Source organism: Ambystoma mexicanum, chromosome 10 (genome assembly GCF_040938575.1).
Source record: "Ambystoma mexicanum isolate Mex_15411 chromosome 10, UKY_AmexF1_1, whole genome shotgun sequence".
Taxonomy (NCBI): domain Eukaryota; kingdom Metazoa; phylum Chordata; class Amphibia; order Caudata; family Ambystomatidae; genus Ambystoma; species Ambystoma mexicanum.
This window is the reverse complement of record NC_090932.1, coordinates 1559880633-1559897617: the sequence shown is the minus strand read 5'-3', so window position 1 is coordinate 1559897617 and position 16985 is coordinate 1559880633. Positions and strand designations below refer to the sequence as shown.

The window sequence follows — 16985 nt, the reverse complement described above, 5'->3', positions numbered from 1 at the left end:
TAAGCACTTTATGTAGAACAAATATGGGTTGTTACTCATTTATCGACCTCAGAAGGATGAAAGACTGAGTCGAAGTGTTTAAGAACAGACAAAATCAGTGACTCGCCGCCTGAAGTGTACCTGAAATAAACCTTTAATGAGTCTAGCAATTATTGTATATAAGTCCAGAAAAACTGCTCAAAGTGTTATACTTGTGGAAGCCCCTGTTTTTATTAAGAGGCCTGAACAAGAAAGCCAGCAACTCCAGAAACAAAGACCAACATGGCGCTGGCTACAGCACAGGAGCTTACATTATTTTTTATTTTTACATAATTTTTTTAGGGTTAGCAAGGGAGACCACAGATGCGACCCCTGGCGACCCCCAAATAATGTGCCTGCCGGTTTAGCGTATTGAGGACACGTGTGTTGTGGTGGAAGTCTCCATCAAGCTTTCTGCAAATGCTCTAGGACTGGTTTCAATTTCTACTCGAGCGTGGTTTGACCTCTCCAGACAGTCAGAAAGTGTGGAATCCAGGCTCACGCCACCTCTAACCACCAATGGAAGCCTGCCTTCTATGCTTCTCCTCTATTCTCCCGACTGTTTCCAGCTCTCTAGCCAATCAACAAGCATTGAATGGAGGCTCTTACTGCCCGTAGAAGCTGCACTTCAAGGTCCTTCTTTGTGATGTGTACACACTAAGCATTGGTCATAGAGACATGGACAAGCTGTGTCACAGGATGCCAAAAGGTGGTGGGGGGGTCGTCCCACCGGCCCCTGGCACAGGCTCTAATTGCATTAGAGCCCTTTCCATCGACCTCTATTGTGCATCAGATAACCTTCGCCTTTGTTGGAGCTCCTTGTATTAGGCGCAAGATAACTAACTTGGGAGGCGGTCATGGACCCCACAATAGAGCCCTCTGGGGCAGGCTCTAACGCTTCATTATGACTCCAATTCTATCATCGTGGGAGTACAATTGCCTGATGAACAAAGTGTTGAAATACTAGTGTTGGCATTTTAGTACCGAGAAATTAAGGGTATGTTGGTTTTAGAGTAGGGGAGGGAAAAATCTGCCAGATACAGATGGAAGAGCTAGTAAAGGTCTAGGTAAGCCAAATGGAAAGGAACCCCTGGACCGCTTACCAGCCTATTTAAGTGAAATCTTTCAGAGGAGCGAAGTGAGGTTTCCGGTCATATTGGATCAAAGTAGGAAGTTGATAGTAGAGTGCCCGTCCTCAAGAAAATGGCGGCAGGAGCAAAACAACGGCCTTAGACAGAAGCAAGACACATGGAGGGACACAGGCACTACAGGGAGTTCTTCCGTAAGATCATGTTTTCCTTCGATCGTTGCTCTCCCTTTACAGCCACCAATATGGTGTTAATCCCCTGTTCCAGTGGCTGGAACGAGGGATAACAACCCGGCAGCCCAAGTTATCATTCTGAGGGAATGGCCGCCATGGAAAGGGAAGCGGGGCTCCGTACGGAGCCCTGCTTTCCATTACATGGTGGCCTGCGGGAACAAGGGGAAGGAGCGGATGCCATGGAGACAACCACTGCTGAAATAAGGTAAGTAGGATGGTGGGGGCTGGAAAAAAAGGGACTATGGCGGGGGAAGATAGCGGCGGGGGAGCCGGCCATCAGGTGACATGGAATGCAGACTTGTACCGGCAGTTGAATCCTGCGTTCCTAGCCATCTGATTAGCTGGCTCCCCCTACCAGGGTGCTAACAAGTAATGGTTTATGTGTAGGCCCCTTCTTAGCCGACCTTAGGTTTTTAACACAAGCTGAGCTACCCACTTTAGCATAAAAACAAACAAATGCAATTTCAAGACTCAGAGGAGAGTTATACATGGCAAGTAAGCAAGAAATACTTTCATGATAAAGTCCATTACAAGTTGCACTTCCAAGGCAAAACCAGAAGCGTGGAAAGGAACGTGAGTTCAATGAGCCTGTGACCCCAGCAATTAATAGCAAAGCCATCACTGGGACAAATCAGATCCCGCTGCAGTAAATTAAATATGGCTAACATACAGCATAGAAAAAGTGATCAACGGCCATTTGAGCAGCATATGTTGGGTAGCCCATCAAAAGCGCCTTAAGAGAGGAAGGGGCTGAACCCAAAGGCTGCCATTAATCTGCCTGGCCCAGGAAAGGGCAGTTTAGAATATTCAAAAGTGTCTATGTCTCCCATAAAAGATAAGAAAATATATGCCCTAATAAGAAACTGAGAAACATAATTCTGACCAACGTCCTCAAACCAACAAGAAATTAACCCTGGGAGGAGCTTTGATCTAAGATCCTGCATTGGATGAATAATATATTGAGCCATGGAATAGAATGGTCACAGGACTTTAAGATGTATCATGTGGTTGACATTGATCCACACATATAAGGCCAGGAAAAAGGATATGTTTAACAACGGATCTATTAAGGACTGTGTACATATTGGGACAACATAATAAATTAGTAGGATCTGGACTAAACTAAGGTTGTCAGACTGGTTATTCTCCATGAGGTGGGTAGTACTTCGGATCAATTTACCAAAAAATGTGTCTCTCTGCAAAGTTAAGTTTTGAAACAAAAAGCTCTTCAAGACCAAAGTAAGGTGGGCTGTATCACTCCTGGGAACATAACACAATGGTCAGTTTGCTTAAAGTCTCTCGTTTAAACTGTTCTGCACCATTTTCTGTTCATCTTGAGGTCTCCACCTGTGATCTAAATTTCAGGTTCATGGGGCCCCCACACCCTTCTTCCCGGAATCTTCTAATCTTGGGTCAGAGGATTCCAACACCCTCAGTCTCTCTTCTTCTCTTGGTTTCCCCCTACGTTCTTAATCTTGGGTTAAGGGATTCCCACACCCTTCAACCAGCTTTCAGGAGGGGATGCCTCAGACGGGTTTTCAGCTCTGGATGAGATCCTGTTGGAGAGCTCAGTAGGTATTGTTGCAGTGGTGCTGGCCTTCAACTAAGGCCTGGAACCACAAGGTGACTGGAGACTGCCCCAAGATCTTGACAGGGTTCTCACTAGGCCTTCCACCACCTCCCGCTCCTTCAGGGTCCTAGTTCTCTAGCCACCCACTTCAGTCCCTCTCCTGCCCTCACTGTCTCCACCCAAATGTAAACCTCTAGGATCTTGCCCTGGACCTTCCTCTCTGTCTCTCTCTTCATTCTGAGCTTCTTCTGTTGCTCCTGGATATCTCACCACAGGCTTGATCCTCCACCTCTGCTAGGTGTACCGTTGGTGTATTAGGGTTCACTACCTTCCCCTCCTCACTAATGTTTTTGCTCCTCTCAGCCAATTTAAAGTCTCCTTCCTCCTTAGCAACATTCTACACCTTCTCCCCACTGCTCTCTATCACCTCCTCCTTCACCTCCTTCATGTCATTCTATTTCTCTCTTTAGGGTATATCTACTCTCAGTCCTCTGGGTCGTTCTCCTCCCATGTTCCTGAATCTTTCTGCTCCCAGAGCTCTCAGTCATTCTCTTTCCAAGACGTTGGGCCTTTCTCTCCCTGGCCCCCAGTTCTTTCTTTTCCCAGTGCTCTAGGGCTCTTAATTGACCACCTCCATGGTCTGTCTTGCCCTCCCCTGAATTCTCATGTCTCCATCTTACCCCTGCATTCCTGATATCTCCTTCAGCCTCCTGTCTCCTGCTCCCTCAGCAGTCTCCTTTCTTCTGCTCTAGCTCCTGCTCTTTCTCTACCTCCTTCTCTGGCTCACCTCTCTGACCAGCAGTGAAGGAGCTCTTCCTCCAACCCCACACAGCCATCTGGCACATACCCTGCATTGGCCCACCTTCAAGCCTCTCCCATGTGTAAGTGAACCCAGACGTGCTTACTTAGGAAGCTTGGGTGGAGAAACCTTGAGGAACTATAAGGAACGGAGAAGGACAAATTCAAATTTCACAACAATCCTGGATTTTCCCATAAATTCTCAAGAAGTTTAAAATGTGAATAATTTTTATCTCTGATACTCCTGCCCTCCTGGAATTGTCAAAACCCTCTCTTTAATGGGTTTTTGTTCATTCACCATGGTCTCATTGAGGAATTAGTGGGATGTATCAAAGACCAATGTTGCTCTACAACAACTTGAATATTACCTTCTTTTCATATTGTTTGTTTAAGGTTTCACAAGCTCTTTTTTATATTTTGTTACCAAATTTGATTTTAACTTGCTTTATATTTGTATTGCTTTTGTATATTGTTGATGCACCAAAGCCCATGTAGCCTAAATATGTTAAATAAACAATGAGTAGAAGTGCATTCATTAACTATGCTTGAGTCGTCATATTGGGTACGCGTGTTTTATGGTGGCGACCATCATCATGCATTCAAGTATTCTAGGACCAGTTTAATTTTCCAATCTGACTCCAGTTATAGCATAATGGGAGTACAAGTGCTTGGTGGATGATATGACTATACTATCGAAATACTTGTGCGGACATTTTAGTATGGGGAAATGAAGAAAACCTTAGGGTGGGGAAATTAAGGTATGGGGAAATTTCTAGAAAGTGATTGTAACTGGATATCCCTCAAGCATCGGGCCTGCAACCTGGAACTCTGCAGAGATTTTGAACTACAACTCCCATGATCATGTATGTTTCACTATGCTGGATAGGGCTGATGAGAGATGTAGTCCAAAACATCTGGAGACCCAAAGGTTAGAGACCCCTGCAGCAATCACTCTGTTATCCGCTGCCTTTCGGAATCACTATCTCTTTTTCCCTGGCATGTAGCAGCAGGAACTGACAGGCTGGTGGCAATTGGTGTATCTTGCCTACTTCCAGTTTCCTTTTCAGTATCTCTCCCCTGCTTATTTCTTGCATCCAAGAACTCATTATCCCTGTGAGGGGCTCCTAAAGGTCTTGCACTGCCCGGCCCAGTCTTCTAGTAGGAAATCTGGCTCTCGTTTCATAGCGTTAGGAACAACAATACATCTACAGCCTTTGTGATATTGCAGGGAGTAACACAGCAGCAACTTGCACCTCCCCACATGTATTATGTCTCACTGTTTGAAGGTAGCTTCTGCTTCTGGTCAGCTCATTTCCCTCTTGCCTGCTCTGGGTGACTTCCCTGCTATATCTATAAAGTCCCTCCCCACGTTGAATTCCACTGAGCATTCCACACAAAGCTGAACCTACTTTAGGGGTTTCTTGTCCCGCTCTCTGGAAGGCGACCACCATTCTTCTCCAGCTCACTTAACACGGACACCTCGAAGGAGAGCGCAGCAACTCGGAAGAAAAACTCGTTCACGTTCTCCCCTAGAGAAAGCAAGTGAGATACCTGTTATCCAGCACGGTCAATGTGGGATACCAGGGAAATGATTATACCCACTCACATCGTAATAATACTACGTTCCCAACAAAGACGCCATGGTGTAGCAACCAATGGGACTGTAGCTTTGACTTTGCAATGCAGACATTGCTTCTGACAAAATTAGAGGACCACCCCTAGTATGTGGTTGGTAGGGTAGTCTTAATCCCGGTTTTGGGTTTCCACCTTGAAAACTACATTTCGTTGAAACGTCTTTTTAAGGCAACATGACTTGCAGTTTCTTTTTTATCCCTTTGACAATATTGTAATTTAGTGTATTTCTAGAAGCACCTTGTTAGGTTATGTTATTAAATAAACCACAGTTTTGTACAATTCAACAGACTGTGCTAGTCTTTGTAGGTTTTATGGTTACTAAAGCGCACTAAAGCATAGTTTCACCACAACTGTTTTACTGAGATGCAAAGAACAGGATTCAGTGTTTAGGATGGATGGCTTTTGTAGGACCCTGAAAGGCAATACACCTGGAAGGGGCCTCCTGGGTTTAGGGTTAGCAAGTTTGGTTAACATGTAGCTCTCTTGTTTATGTGGATCTGGTTTGTTTTACTGCTATGTCTTGAGAATGTCTGGGGCATATAATGGCAAAGAGTCCTAAACAAAGAGGACAGGGATTTGCGAAATCACGGTGGAGTCGACAAACAGATGGCACGGGGCTAAATGTACAAGGACTGTAACTCAAACATTATCAATAAAAGTTCAGAAAAGTGGTACTAAAGCACAGGGGTTTATACCAGCCTTCTTTTATTCTGTTCTGGCAAGGGATTGGGGCATGAATATACATTTGTTATTTTCCTATTATTTGTTTTATTTGTGTCATGGTTAAATAGGAGCCTTACACAATATCAATGTAGTCAACAAACTATATCCAACATATGAGAGTACATCAATACCATTATATTTTCAACACATGACAATCATCAGTAAATCTCTAAACCCTTTAAGTATAAATCAGCCGTACACAATGTAAATTCATTACAGTCCATTAATTGTGCAGTAAGATGCATTGAATCAATCTAAGGCTTGATGAAGTAAGGAATACTTGATTATCCATTAGGATATGCTTCCAAAATTCCTCAGTGTTAATTCATTGTAAAAGCTATACACATTTTTCTAAATTGACAGATCTTAGATCTAAAAAAAACAAGAACATTCTAAGCACGAATGACGCAAAGATTCTAATTGTATATTATCACCACAAAATAGGCAAAAATGATCTGACCGTATTATCCCAGACCTTGCCCCCAGAACATCCTGAGTGGGGGACACTATTAATTTAAAATGCATAAACGAGGTTCTCCACTTACCAGAATTCTTTTGGTCTGTTCTGTCAAGGGAGTGAGGAATGAGTATAAATTCAGTATTGCTGAACAATGGAAGCTATGGGCTAGGTCTAACACGTGTCCGCAGGTATTACTGCAAACCTCAAGCATTTGCAAATTTGTGCCAGTGCTGCCCATCGCACTTTAAACCCTAACAGTGCTATTGATATATTGATATTTTATTTCTATCGCCCTCGTACACAAGTGTTTCAGAGTGTGACAATGCAAGGGAGGGGAACATGGGAGAACAAAACAACGATCTCACTAGGCCCAGATGTGAGGTAAGAGAGAGATGCTATCCCATTTCTGGGAATGTAAATATTGGGGTTCAAAGTGCAGGTGCGGACAGGAACAATATTCCGCTCACAACTGCGTTAGAGTCCACAAGTTTGAACAGGGTAAATAGCAAAAGAGGACAATGGACAAACAACATGGATACAAGGCGATAGTCGTTAGAATGGGCCACCAACTGAGTGAAAAAGGGAATGCTGGGCATGATCAGGAATGGTAATAAATGCATGAGCGCTGAATCACACATTTCTTTGAGACGTTGGTTAATATCTTGTTATAAATATATATAAATTATATTATGATTATCTGTGTGGACCAGCAAGAGCGCTGGGCCCAGCACCTCAAAGGCATTCAAGAACAACAAGGTATAAGCAAGAAGCCCAGCAACCCCTGCACTGCTTGGAGTGGCTTGTGCGACTGCCTGAGAGAGGACCGTGTGATTGGGCCTTATTTTCACCACTAGGGGAGGGCGTCCACCACATCCGGCGGCCTGCTGGAAAATGGTTCCTCCTGTTTGCATGTCCATCTGCTTGCCCTCCCTTCCACGCAGCCACATCCCAAAGGTGATTTCCAAAACGGCAGAGAACTCCCTGAAGCGCCTCATCACCCATGAGAAGGGTCGGCCGGCCCTAGGCATGGGCAGCCTGTGCCATTGCCCAGGGCCCTGAAAGCACAGCTGCTGCGTGCATACCAAGTAATACAACATTTATTTTAGAGGGGCGTAGCTGCTTTCAGGATCAAAGCTTTTTTCCTGCCTGTCCCAGTGAGTCAGGGCTTCCACCTCTTATTCCCCGTTGACACTGGCATCAAATTGATAGAGGGGAGGAATTGGGGAGGAACAGGACAGAGCTACACCCCAGCAAAGCTTGTCTTGCGAGAGAACCGTTCCATAGAGGCTCAAGGCCCAACCCCACCAGCCTGTCTACCAGACTCCAAGATTTGCTCCCAAGCTGATCTTGTGAGATTTGTTACAGAGAAGTTGTGCATAAGTGCTATACCAAACAACCCAAAACCCATTCTCACTGCCATACGCCGTCGAAGCAGTCTCAAAGTTCACAGTCCTTTCTCTGATTAGGGTGAGATTTTAACAAATGTCAATGGCAAAACTCAGGTGTGCATTACTTACTACGACCCTTGTGCAGGTGCCCCCAGCTGCACTTCGTTCGTTCCTTGAGGAGATCAGCAACAGTGAAGTTTGTCAATTTCCAGCACTGCATTCCTCCCCTCAGCAGTGCATAAGAACATACACAGTACTGCCATTAGGCCTTCACAAATACTTCACTACACATCACTCTGTTTTGGCAGATCGCTGAATGTGGAAGCTGTTTATGTGTTTGTTTGATTGTTTGTTTGTTTGTTTATTTTATTTATATAGCGCTCCCCACCCAAATGTATCTGGGCGCAAGTTTACATGTTACATTTTGATAAAACACACGGTTAGTAGGCTGCAGATATAGAGGCAGGTAAGTTACATTACAATTTGTAGGTTAATCATGTCATGTTCCAGTTGTAGTGCGCAGGCAAAGAAAGTGGCAAAAATACTTATTTGTCAATACAGGTTTGGCAGTCATCAGGATAACTTAATAAGTAAATAACAAGATATAACATAGGGCGATACTCAGAAGGATAAGGACTAGGATCTGACTCTATGGGACTAGATTTCTTGAGAGATTAGCCACGTTTTTAGTTTTTTTCTAAAGGTACCGTATACTGTGTCTGTTCTGAGTTCCGAAGGCAGAGCATTCGATTGCTTTGCGGCTAGGACAGGGAAGCCCTTGCCCCCAGATTTTTCAAGTTTATATCTTGGTATGATGAGTTGGTTCATTTGGGCGGATCTAGTTGGTCTGTCAGGTTTTTTTGAAACTTGCAATCAAGGTATGTAGGGGCTGAGTTTGCTAGATACTTATGGGTAAGGGATAACGTTTTGTATATGATTCTGTTTTTCACTGGAAGCCGCTTTACTTTTTGTCTGGAGACCGTGATGTGGTAGGCTCTATGTATGTTAAGGGCAGCTCTAGGAGCATTATGTTGGAGTACTGGTATTTGTTAAGGTTGCGAAGACTGATTCCGTTGTATAATGTGTTGCAATAGTTCAGTTTAGATAAGATAAGTGCTCTGGCTAGGATGATACAACTGTCGGGTGACACGAATGGTCAGCAGGCGGTTATAAGTTCAGCTGTATAAGCTGTTGAGGAGGCTGTGGCATTGACTTGTTTAGTGAGGCTAAGGTTAGAGTCCAGGTAAATCCCAAGTGTTTTGACTACTTTAGCAACTTGGTGGTATTGGTGTCAATAATGAATGATTGGAATAGGCTGGGCAGTTTGTTAAGGCGGTTTTGAGAGCCAATCAATAATAGCTCAGTTTTGTCATCATTCAGAAAGAGGCTGTGTGTGGCCATCCATGCCTGAATGATTAGGTACATTTTGTTCAGGAGATTAGAGTCATTGGTGTAGGAGCCTGACAGGGGGATGCCTATTTGTGTGTCATCTGCATAGTTAGTGTAGGTGATACCCAAGCTGTCAAAGTGGTCAAATAGTAAAGATATCATACAAAGTGGGTGATACGCACGAGCCTTGGGGCACCACACATAGGACTGGGGCTGGGTCTACAGTTGCTGTGGCTGAGAATACTCTCATGATCCTGTTTGAGAGAAAGGATTGAATCCAGGCGATGGATTGGACCGAGACGTGAGCAGCTGATGTAAGGTGCTTGCATAAGACTTTATGGTTGACCAGGTCGAAGGCCGCAGAAAGGTCTAACAGGAGGAGTAGGGCTATGTTCCCTTTGTCCCTTATCTCACTCATTTGAGTTTTGAGGTCTATGAGAGCCGTTTCTGTGCCGTGACCTGGTCTGAAGCCAGATTGGCGAAGGCCGAGGAGGTTGTTACTTTTGAGGTGTTTTTGAATTTGGAGGTACACCGCCCTGTCCAAGATTTTAAGTAGGAACGGTACCGTGGTTATGGGTCGGTAATTTGAAGGTGTGTTAGGGTCTAGACAAGGTTTCTTTAAAAGTGGGCGGACCCATGCATATTTGAGATTTGTAGGGACTGAACAGGTTTCAAATGAAGAGTTTATGAGGGTCGGGATGAAAGGTACGATATCAGCTACTACCTCTTTGATGGGGGTGGGTGGGCAAGTATCTCCCTGACATTTGGAGGTTTGAGGCTTTCAATAATGTTAATAACTTCCGGCACTGAGACAGGAGAGAACTGAAAAGGAGTGGACAGGTTCGTAGTGACTTTAGTATGGTTGAAGTGTTGGGCGTCAGTGAGGAGGCTCTGCTTTTTAAAGTCAATTTTAGTTTGGAGGAGCGTAATTTTGTCTCGCAGTGCTTTTTGGATGTTAGAGCACCACTTTGTGTCTCTGATGCATTGTTCATCGGGTGTCACCGTTGTTTCTCATTCTTGGAGGATAGAAAAAAGTTATTTAGTTCCGGACTTTGTATTGCTGATTCTCTGATTGTGTCACCTTTCGTTTGGTGGGTAGCATTTTTGAAGTTGGTTGACGCTGTGTGAATTTCTCTTTGTTGAGAGCCGAGGGTTTTTTATTCCAGGCCCCTTCAGCTGCTCTCTTGGTACTCTGCAGCCTTTTTAGACCTACGTTGAGGTGGGCCAATTGTTTGGCTTTCCGCATTTTTAGTGGGGCTACTTTATCTATGGCCAGTGAGAGGGTTTGGTTGTACAACTCTACCAGCTTTTCCGGGCTAAGGTTGTTGTAGTTCTGCAGGCTAATAATGGGGCTGAGTAGTGAAAGCATCTTATCCACTGTAATATTCTTTTTTTTCTGGTTAGTGCAGGTGGGGCCATGCTGTGGCTGGAAGTTGACGTGGGTAGGTCATGAATGGTGAAGGTAATCACATGGTGGTCTGACCAGGCACATGGTGTGTTGGAGAGGACCTTAATGTCACAGTTAAGGTCCACAATCCAATCGAGAATTCTGCCTTTATTGTGCGTGGGGCTAGTGATGCGGTTCAGAAAGCCAAGTTCTTTGATGGTATTGGCAAGCACCAAGGCATTGATGTCATGCTGGTCATTCAGGCGTAGGTTGAAATCACCTAGAAGGATGATTTTAGACCCTGGTTTGACACTGTTGGTAAGAAGTAGTGTGATCTCTTCTTCTAGAGTGGATACTGGGCGAGGTGGATGGTACAGAATATGTACGGTCAATGTGGTTTTGGCAGAGAGGGGTATTTTTACTGAGAGGAGCTCTCCGGAGGAGAAGGATCACTGGGTGTATCTCTAACGCCCAGTGGTTTCTTGGCGATGAGTTCTACTCCCGCTCCTCTGGTAGTTTCCCTGTCTGTCCTTAGGACCATGTACTTGTCGGGAATGGCTAGTGAGAGAGAGGTCCCTGCTACAGCATGCAACCATGTTTCAGAAACTGCTAGGAGATCTAAATTGTTGGTCAGGATGAGGTCTACAATGTCCATAGCATGGGAATTGAGAGATCTTGCATTGATGAGTGCACACTTGAGGGGCTGGTGCTTGGGTGGAAGTGTTTACAATTTGGTATAAGCCACTTCTGGTTTGTGAGGAGTATTGGGAGTAGGGGAAGGCTGTTTGTGAGGGGGCATGCCTCTGTGGTATTTATTTTGGACGCTTTATGTGTGGGGGGCTTTTTGTGCAAACCATGGGGTTTGTTGTTGTGTGGGTGATTGTTCAAGTGGGGAACCGGTGACATAGTTCCTCTGGATCTGAGTCTGAGGTTCCTTATGACGAGAGGGCAAGGGATATTTGAGGTAGGCCTAGATGCACATTCTCCTATCCATTCGATGGGGGTGAGGGTATCGCTGGTAGTTGGGTTAGTTTCTATAGTGTAGCAGGAGTTTTTGGGCTGCAGGTTTAGAGGTGAGGCGGCAGTGGATGGTGCTGACTTGGTGGGTGGGAGCTATGTGGTTATACATGAGGTGGGTGCGGTATGTCCATGCTTATCCAGGGCAGGGATATACATGATGAGGCTAGGGCAAGTCGAGGGAGGATTAAACTAGTTAGCTAGGCGATTTGCATGGAATGAGGGTCCCGTTCCCTGGAAGCTGTGCTGAAGGAGGCAAGCGTCTCATGGTGGTTAGTACGATAGAGGCGCGTGGGACTGAGGCAACTGAGTTGGTCAGTGTACAGGTGAGTAGTGGGCGCTAGGGACAAGGGGGTATGCTGTACAGCTAGAGTAATAGGGCATGCGGTGCAACATAGATAAATAAAAATACAAGTAAGTCATGTGCTGAAGCCACAAATAGACGGGTGTGGATACCCACTTCTAAGCGTAGGGTATGTCAAGCAGAGCAAAAACAATACATTAGATCATTAGGACAATAGATGGGAACAGGATGATATCTATGAGCCTAGGCACATGCAATAAGTAGCTATGTAAAAGGCTAAGGGTATGTGCATGCTCCTCGCTAGGTGCCGGGACTTCGTGGCTGTAATAAGTACGGTTAGCAGCCGATGCCAGCAGAGCCGTAAACTAAGCAATGTTTGGCAGACATGTATAATACACAGTGTAATGCATAGCTAGCATAAGTCTATATAACGGGAATCAGACTTCTTACTGTGCATAGTGAATGCCCATGGGGTACAGCACCTGTGCTAGACACGGGACAGGCTGGCGTACCTAGTAGGCGGGAGTCAATGGGCCTCATTACGTTAACCCCGTACCGCCCTATTACGAGGTCCCCTAGAGGGACCCGCTCGGGACGTCTGGTTTTACCAGACGTCCTTTGTGGGTCCCGCGAGGGGACAAGCATGCTAACAACGGGCCTGTTATTAACGGGCCCGTTGTTAGCATCATCCCCATTCCCATTTGAGCCCTACAGGGCTCAAATGGGAATGGGGATTCATTTTTACCGGGTCCATGGAATAGGCAATTACCGGGTCCGCCCAGGTCGGCATGACCCGGTAATTGCCCATTCCATGGACCCGGTAAAAATTAATTACCGGTGGCAGCCGTGCCCTTAATAAGGGCACGGCTACCGCCAAACCCGTAATGAGGCCCAATGTCTCTAGTCCAGAAGAAGAATGGGCATATTGGCCGGTCGAGGTGGCTGGTGGACGAACAAAGGTAATGTGCATGTGTAGCGCGTAGGGCAGGGAGTGGCGCCCTATTGCCCGCCCGACACCGACAGGCACAGACAGAGGGGCCTTGTGCTGATGGGCCTTATGTGTGGGGGCTCCTGCAGTTACGGCGTAGATGGGGCACCAGCCCTTGCAGAGGAGAGGCACGATTGAGGGCACAGACAGGGGGGCCTTGTGCTGAGGGGCCTTAGGTGTGGGGGCCGGCTTCCACCTTTCCGGTGGCCCTGCGGGCCTATGAGAGTGTTGTGTGATCTGTCATTTAACTAAGCATTGTTTTGAACAAGATGTTCCTTATGCTTAAGGTTTCTGTGATTAGAACTGCAAAAGAGGCATTTTTATTTTGAAAGCAGACACAAAGCAACAGTTTGCTACCCAAATCTATACCTTTTTTAAAGTATCTCCCTTATTTTCACGTGTTCTTGTTTGACACACCAAAAGCTTTGATTGTTTGTAGAATGTCACATTGCCCTCACATCATACATGATGCATGCCTTTTCAAACAATGAAACACATCCAGATTATCTTTTCTCACGTTATGTTTTGTCGTGACTCTTTAAGTCTTGAAAGTACATTTACTAAACTCCCAGGCCATATTTTAGCCTTCTGCTGAACTGCATTCTGGTATTTGCAGTCTTCAATTCAAGGTGGGGGTAAATACCTAAACAATTGAACTCTATGTACTTAACATTTCTAAAAGGATTTATATATCTGTCTGAGTACTTTTTTAGGGTTTGCGGACTTTTCAAGTCATCTTTGTAGAGCAGAGTATTGTTCAAAGCCAAATATGGGGGTGCAGGAGGACAGGGTGAGTTGTGATGATTTGCCAGCGATGTGGGAAGGGAGGGTGCTGTCTTGGAGACTGGAGAGGTTATTTGCCCTTCTCATGGCCCTTTACTAATGTGTTCGCACTATGAGGCTTTCTTGGAATTTAGGGAAACAGCAGGAGACATTCTGTATATATCTAGCTCACTTTATATTTTAAAAATAATAAAAACATTGCTTCGAGATTCATTTCTTACGAGAGTAAAAATAAAATGCTCATCTCTGGCTTCTGAATTAAAAGCATATTTCTGGCCAAATATATGCACCATTAAATAAAAGCACTCCTGAAACTGATGCAAATACAGCACTTTACTTCAGTTATCAAAGCACCATGTGTGCACGCATTGGACAGTCAGATGGTGTTCTCAAAACAAAGTTGGAAAAAAGACCTATCGCAAACAATATTTCTACCAATTACAGCTAGGAAGATGCGTTCAAGGGCGCTTGAAATCACGTCTTCGGCACTTAACCAAAGTGTGCGCTTCCGGGCTCGGGTACCAGGCAAAGCATGTTTATCTCACTGTGCCTTCTGTGCCAAAATCGGACGTCCACTAGTCCAAAAACGCCTCACTCGTGATGCTGACACATATGTAATAATAGCGCAAAGTGTATTTGTCTCTTGGCTTACTCCTGGCAACTTATTTTAGCGAAACTTCGAAGGATCCACTATTTATTTATTTATTGGACATTTGTATGGCGCCTATACACATGTGTTTCCAGGCGCCACAAGACAACATGGGGGAGGGGGAAATCAAAAAGTAGAAACACATAAGCAGTTATATTGGACTTGTGACAACCTTACTGTGCAAGTGCATGACAAGGTGGTAAGAGCAAGGGGAAGAGGGAAAAGTGCAGGAGTGGGGTAACCCGAAGGGTGGGGGCGGGCAAGTGCAGGGTGGACCAAGGCAGCAAGTGCCAGGGGAAGAGGGGGTAAGGGGTGTTGAGTTCGATGGGCAGGGAGGACCAAGTTGGACTGGTCCGGGAAAGGGAGCCCGAGGGCAAGTAGAAAGGACCTGGGGGGCTGTTAGGGTGTGGTCTGGGCCCCTGTAAGACTCTGAAGGGACCAGGCCCCAGTCGCAGCAGCAGCTGTAGAATTAGCATGGGAGGGGGAGAGGGAAGGAAGAGGAGAAGAGGAAAGTATTGAGAAGTTTCTGGAATTTAAGAAGATCCGGATCACGTCTGAGGGGGAGGGAGGCCATTCCAGAGAGAGGAGTTAGCCAAGGAGAAGGATCTACCCCCCATTCCCTGTCCAAAGACTGAAGGACTCTGGCCTGGAGGTATTTAGGGAGGGAAAGCTGGATGTAAGGTCCCAGGCCACAGACAATCTTGTGGATGATGCAAAGGGTCTTGAACTTGATCCTTGTGGTCACTATGAGCCAGTAGAGAGATTCTAGGGCTGGAGAGATGCAGTCCCTGGGCTTGAGGCCAAGAATAAGTCTCACAGTCCTATTCTGGATTAGTTGAAGGGCATGAAGGGAGGAAAGAGGAAGGTTGAGGAAGAGGCTATTGCAGTAGTCAAGTCTGGAGAGCACCAGGGCTCTGGAGACGCTGAGCTTCTGGGGGAAGGTGAGGAAAGGGAGAATGCTTCTGAGGAGGTGAAGCTGGAAGTAGGCCTTCTTGGCAAGGTCCGTGATGTGAGGAGAGAAGGAGAGAGAGGAGTCAAAGATGGAATTCAAGGTTTTTTGCCTCACAAGTGGGCGAACAGAGAGGACACAGGGAGTCTGGCCAGAAAGTGGAGGAAGGCATCCCAATGAGAAGGATCTCTGTCTTATTGGCATTAAGGCAGAGATAATTGGCAGAGCACCATGCCTGAATAGCAGTCAGGCAGTCAGGTATGAGGTAGGAGGGGATAGGGGAAGGCAGTTTGAAAGGGAGCTGTGTGTCATCTGTGTAACACTGGAAGCAAGAGGAGAAAGTGGAGATCAGGTGTGCCAGAGGGGCCGGGTAGATGTTCAAGAGCCATGGCGATAGGATAGAGCACTGAGGGACGCCGCAGGAGAGTGTGAGGTGGAGGAGAGAAGAGGACCCATTTGCACTTGGGAGGGTCTGTTTGATAGCAAGGTGGTCAGCCGCGCCAGTGCCCTGTCCTTGATGCCTAGGGTATCACAGATAGGGCGATAGTTAGCTGAGCAAGAAGGGTCAGCAAACAGCATTTTTAGCAGAGGGTGCACAAGACAGTGCTTAAGGGGTTGAGGGAAGGAGCCAGTGGTAAATGAATGGTTGGAGAGGTCAGCCAAGGCTGGAGCGAGAGAGGTAATGTTGTCCTTGGAGGTTCTGGAGGAGCAAGGGAGCACCTGTTTGGAGGAGACTTTCATGGAGCAGACAGCTCCAGAGATCTCATCTGGTGCAATGGGAGAGAATGAGGAAAGTATGGGGGTGAGAGGGTACAAGCGTGGTGAGAGAATCGGGGCTGGGGGGTGTCAGAAAATGACAGAGAGGACAGGATGTCCAGAGTTTTGGAGGAAAAGTGCACGGCCAATGCAGAGCAGAGGGCCTGAGAGGGAGGAGGAGAGGAGGAGACTGCGGTAGGATTGGCAAGTTCCTTGCAGATTTTAAAGAGTTCAGCCGTGTTATCGGTGGCTCCAGAGATGCAGGCATGGACATGAGTCCTCTTCTTGGAGCAGATGGAGAGACGGTATTGCCTTTGAAATAGGCGGCAGGCCAGTTTGTCAGAGGATGAGCTAGATGCCTGCCAAATACGCTCTGCAGCTTTGCACTTGTGTTTCAAAGCGGCCAAGTCAGTGTCATACCAAGAGTTGAACTAGGGTATTAAAGACTCATTTTGGGACGTAATTTCCTATGATGTTATCACATTTGCAAAACTGAGGGCCCCAACATATGTTTTGACTACCTGGGCCCTGAAAACCCAAGGGCTGGCACTGCCCATGAGTACTTGCACTATGTTCCTAGAGTCTGATGCTCCCCTCTGTGAATTTTGTGGGTCATTGCAATCAAAATCGGTTGTCTCCTGAGGGCTTCAAGAGCTTTTCATCCTTGTCCTGGACTTACATTGCCTCGACTGACACCATTTTGTTTGCTCTTCTTATTGAACGTGTGTTTTCATGCACGTACCTGTGTCTTTGCTTGCTCCTGGTCTGTCTTCTGACTTAACACTCCGCCCCTGCTCCTTCTAACTGGTATTCCTCCCTCTTGTAGCCTCTCTTCTCCACCCATCTCTTA

General features: G+C 46.1%; 1 protein-coding gene across 3 annotated transcripts in view; it reads right to left on the bottom strand.

Annotated features, from left to right (window-relative positions):
* Positions 1–16985, bottom strand: part of LOC138492580 (ras-related protein Rab-36-like) — a 176853-nt gene that overhangs the window by 2993 nt on the left and 156875 nt on the right. For 2 of the 3 annotated variants that reach the window (XM_069619851.1, XM_069619853.1), the window contains one exon: positions 5117–5236. The exons of the other annotated variant lie outside the window; for it this stretch is intronic. In XM_069619851.1, coding sequence (XP_069475952.1) covers positions 5118–5236 — 119 coding nt within the window. In that variant the 3' untranslated portion in view covers position 5117. The remainder of the gene's footprint in view (positions 1–5116; positions 5237–16985) is intronic. 3 annotated transcript variants of the gene reach the window in all.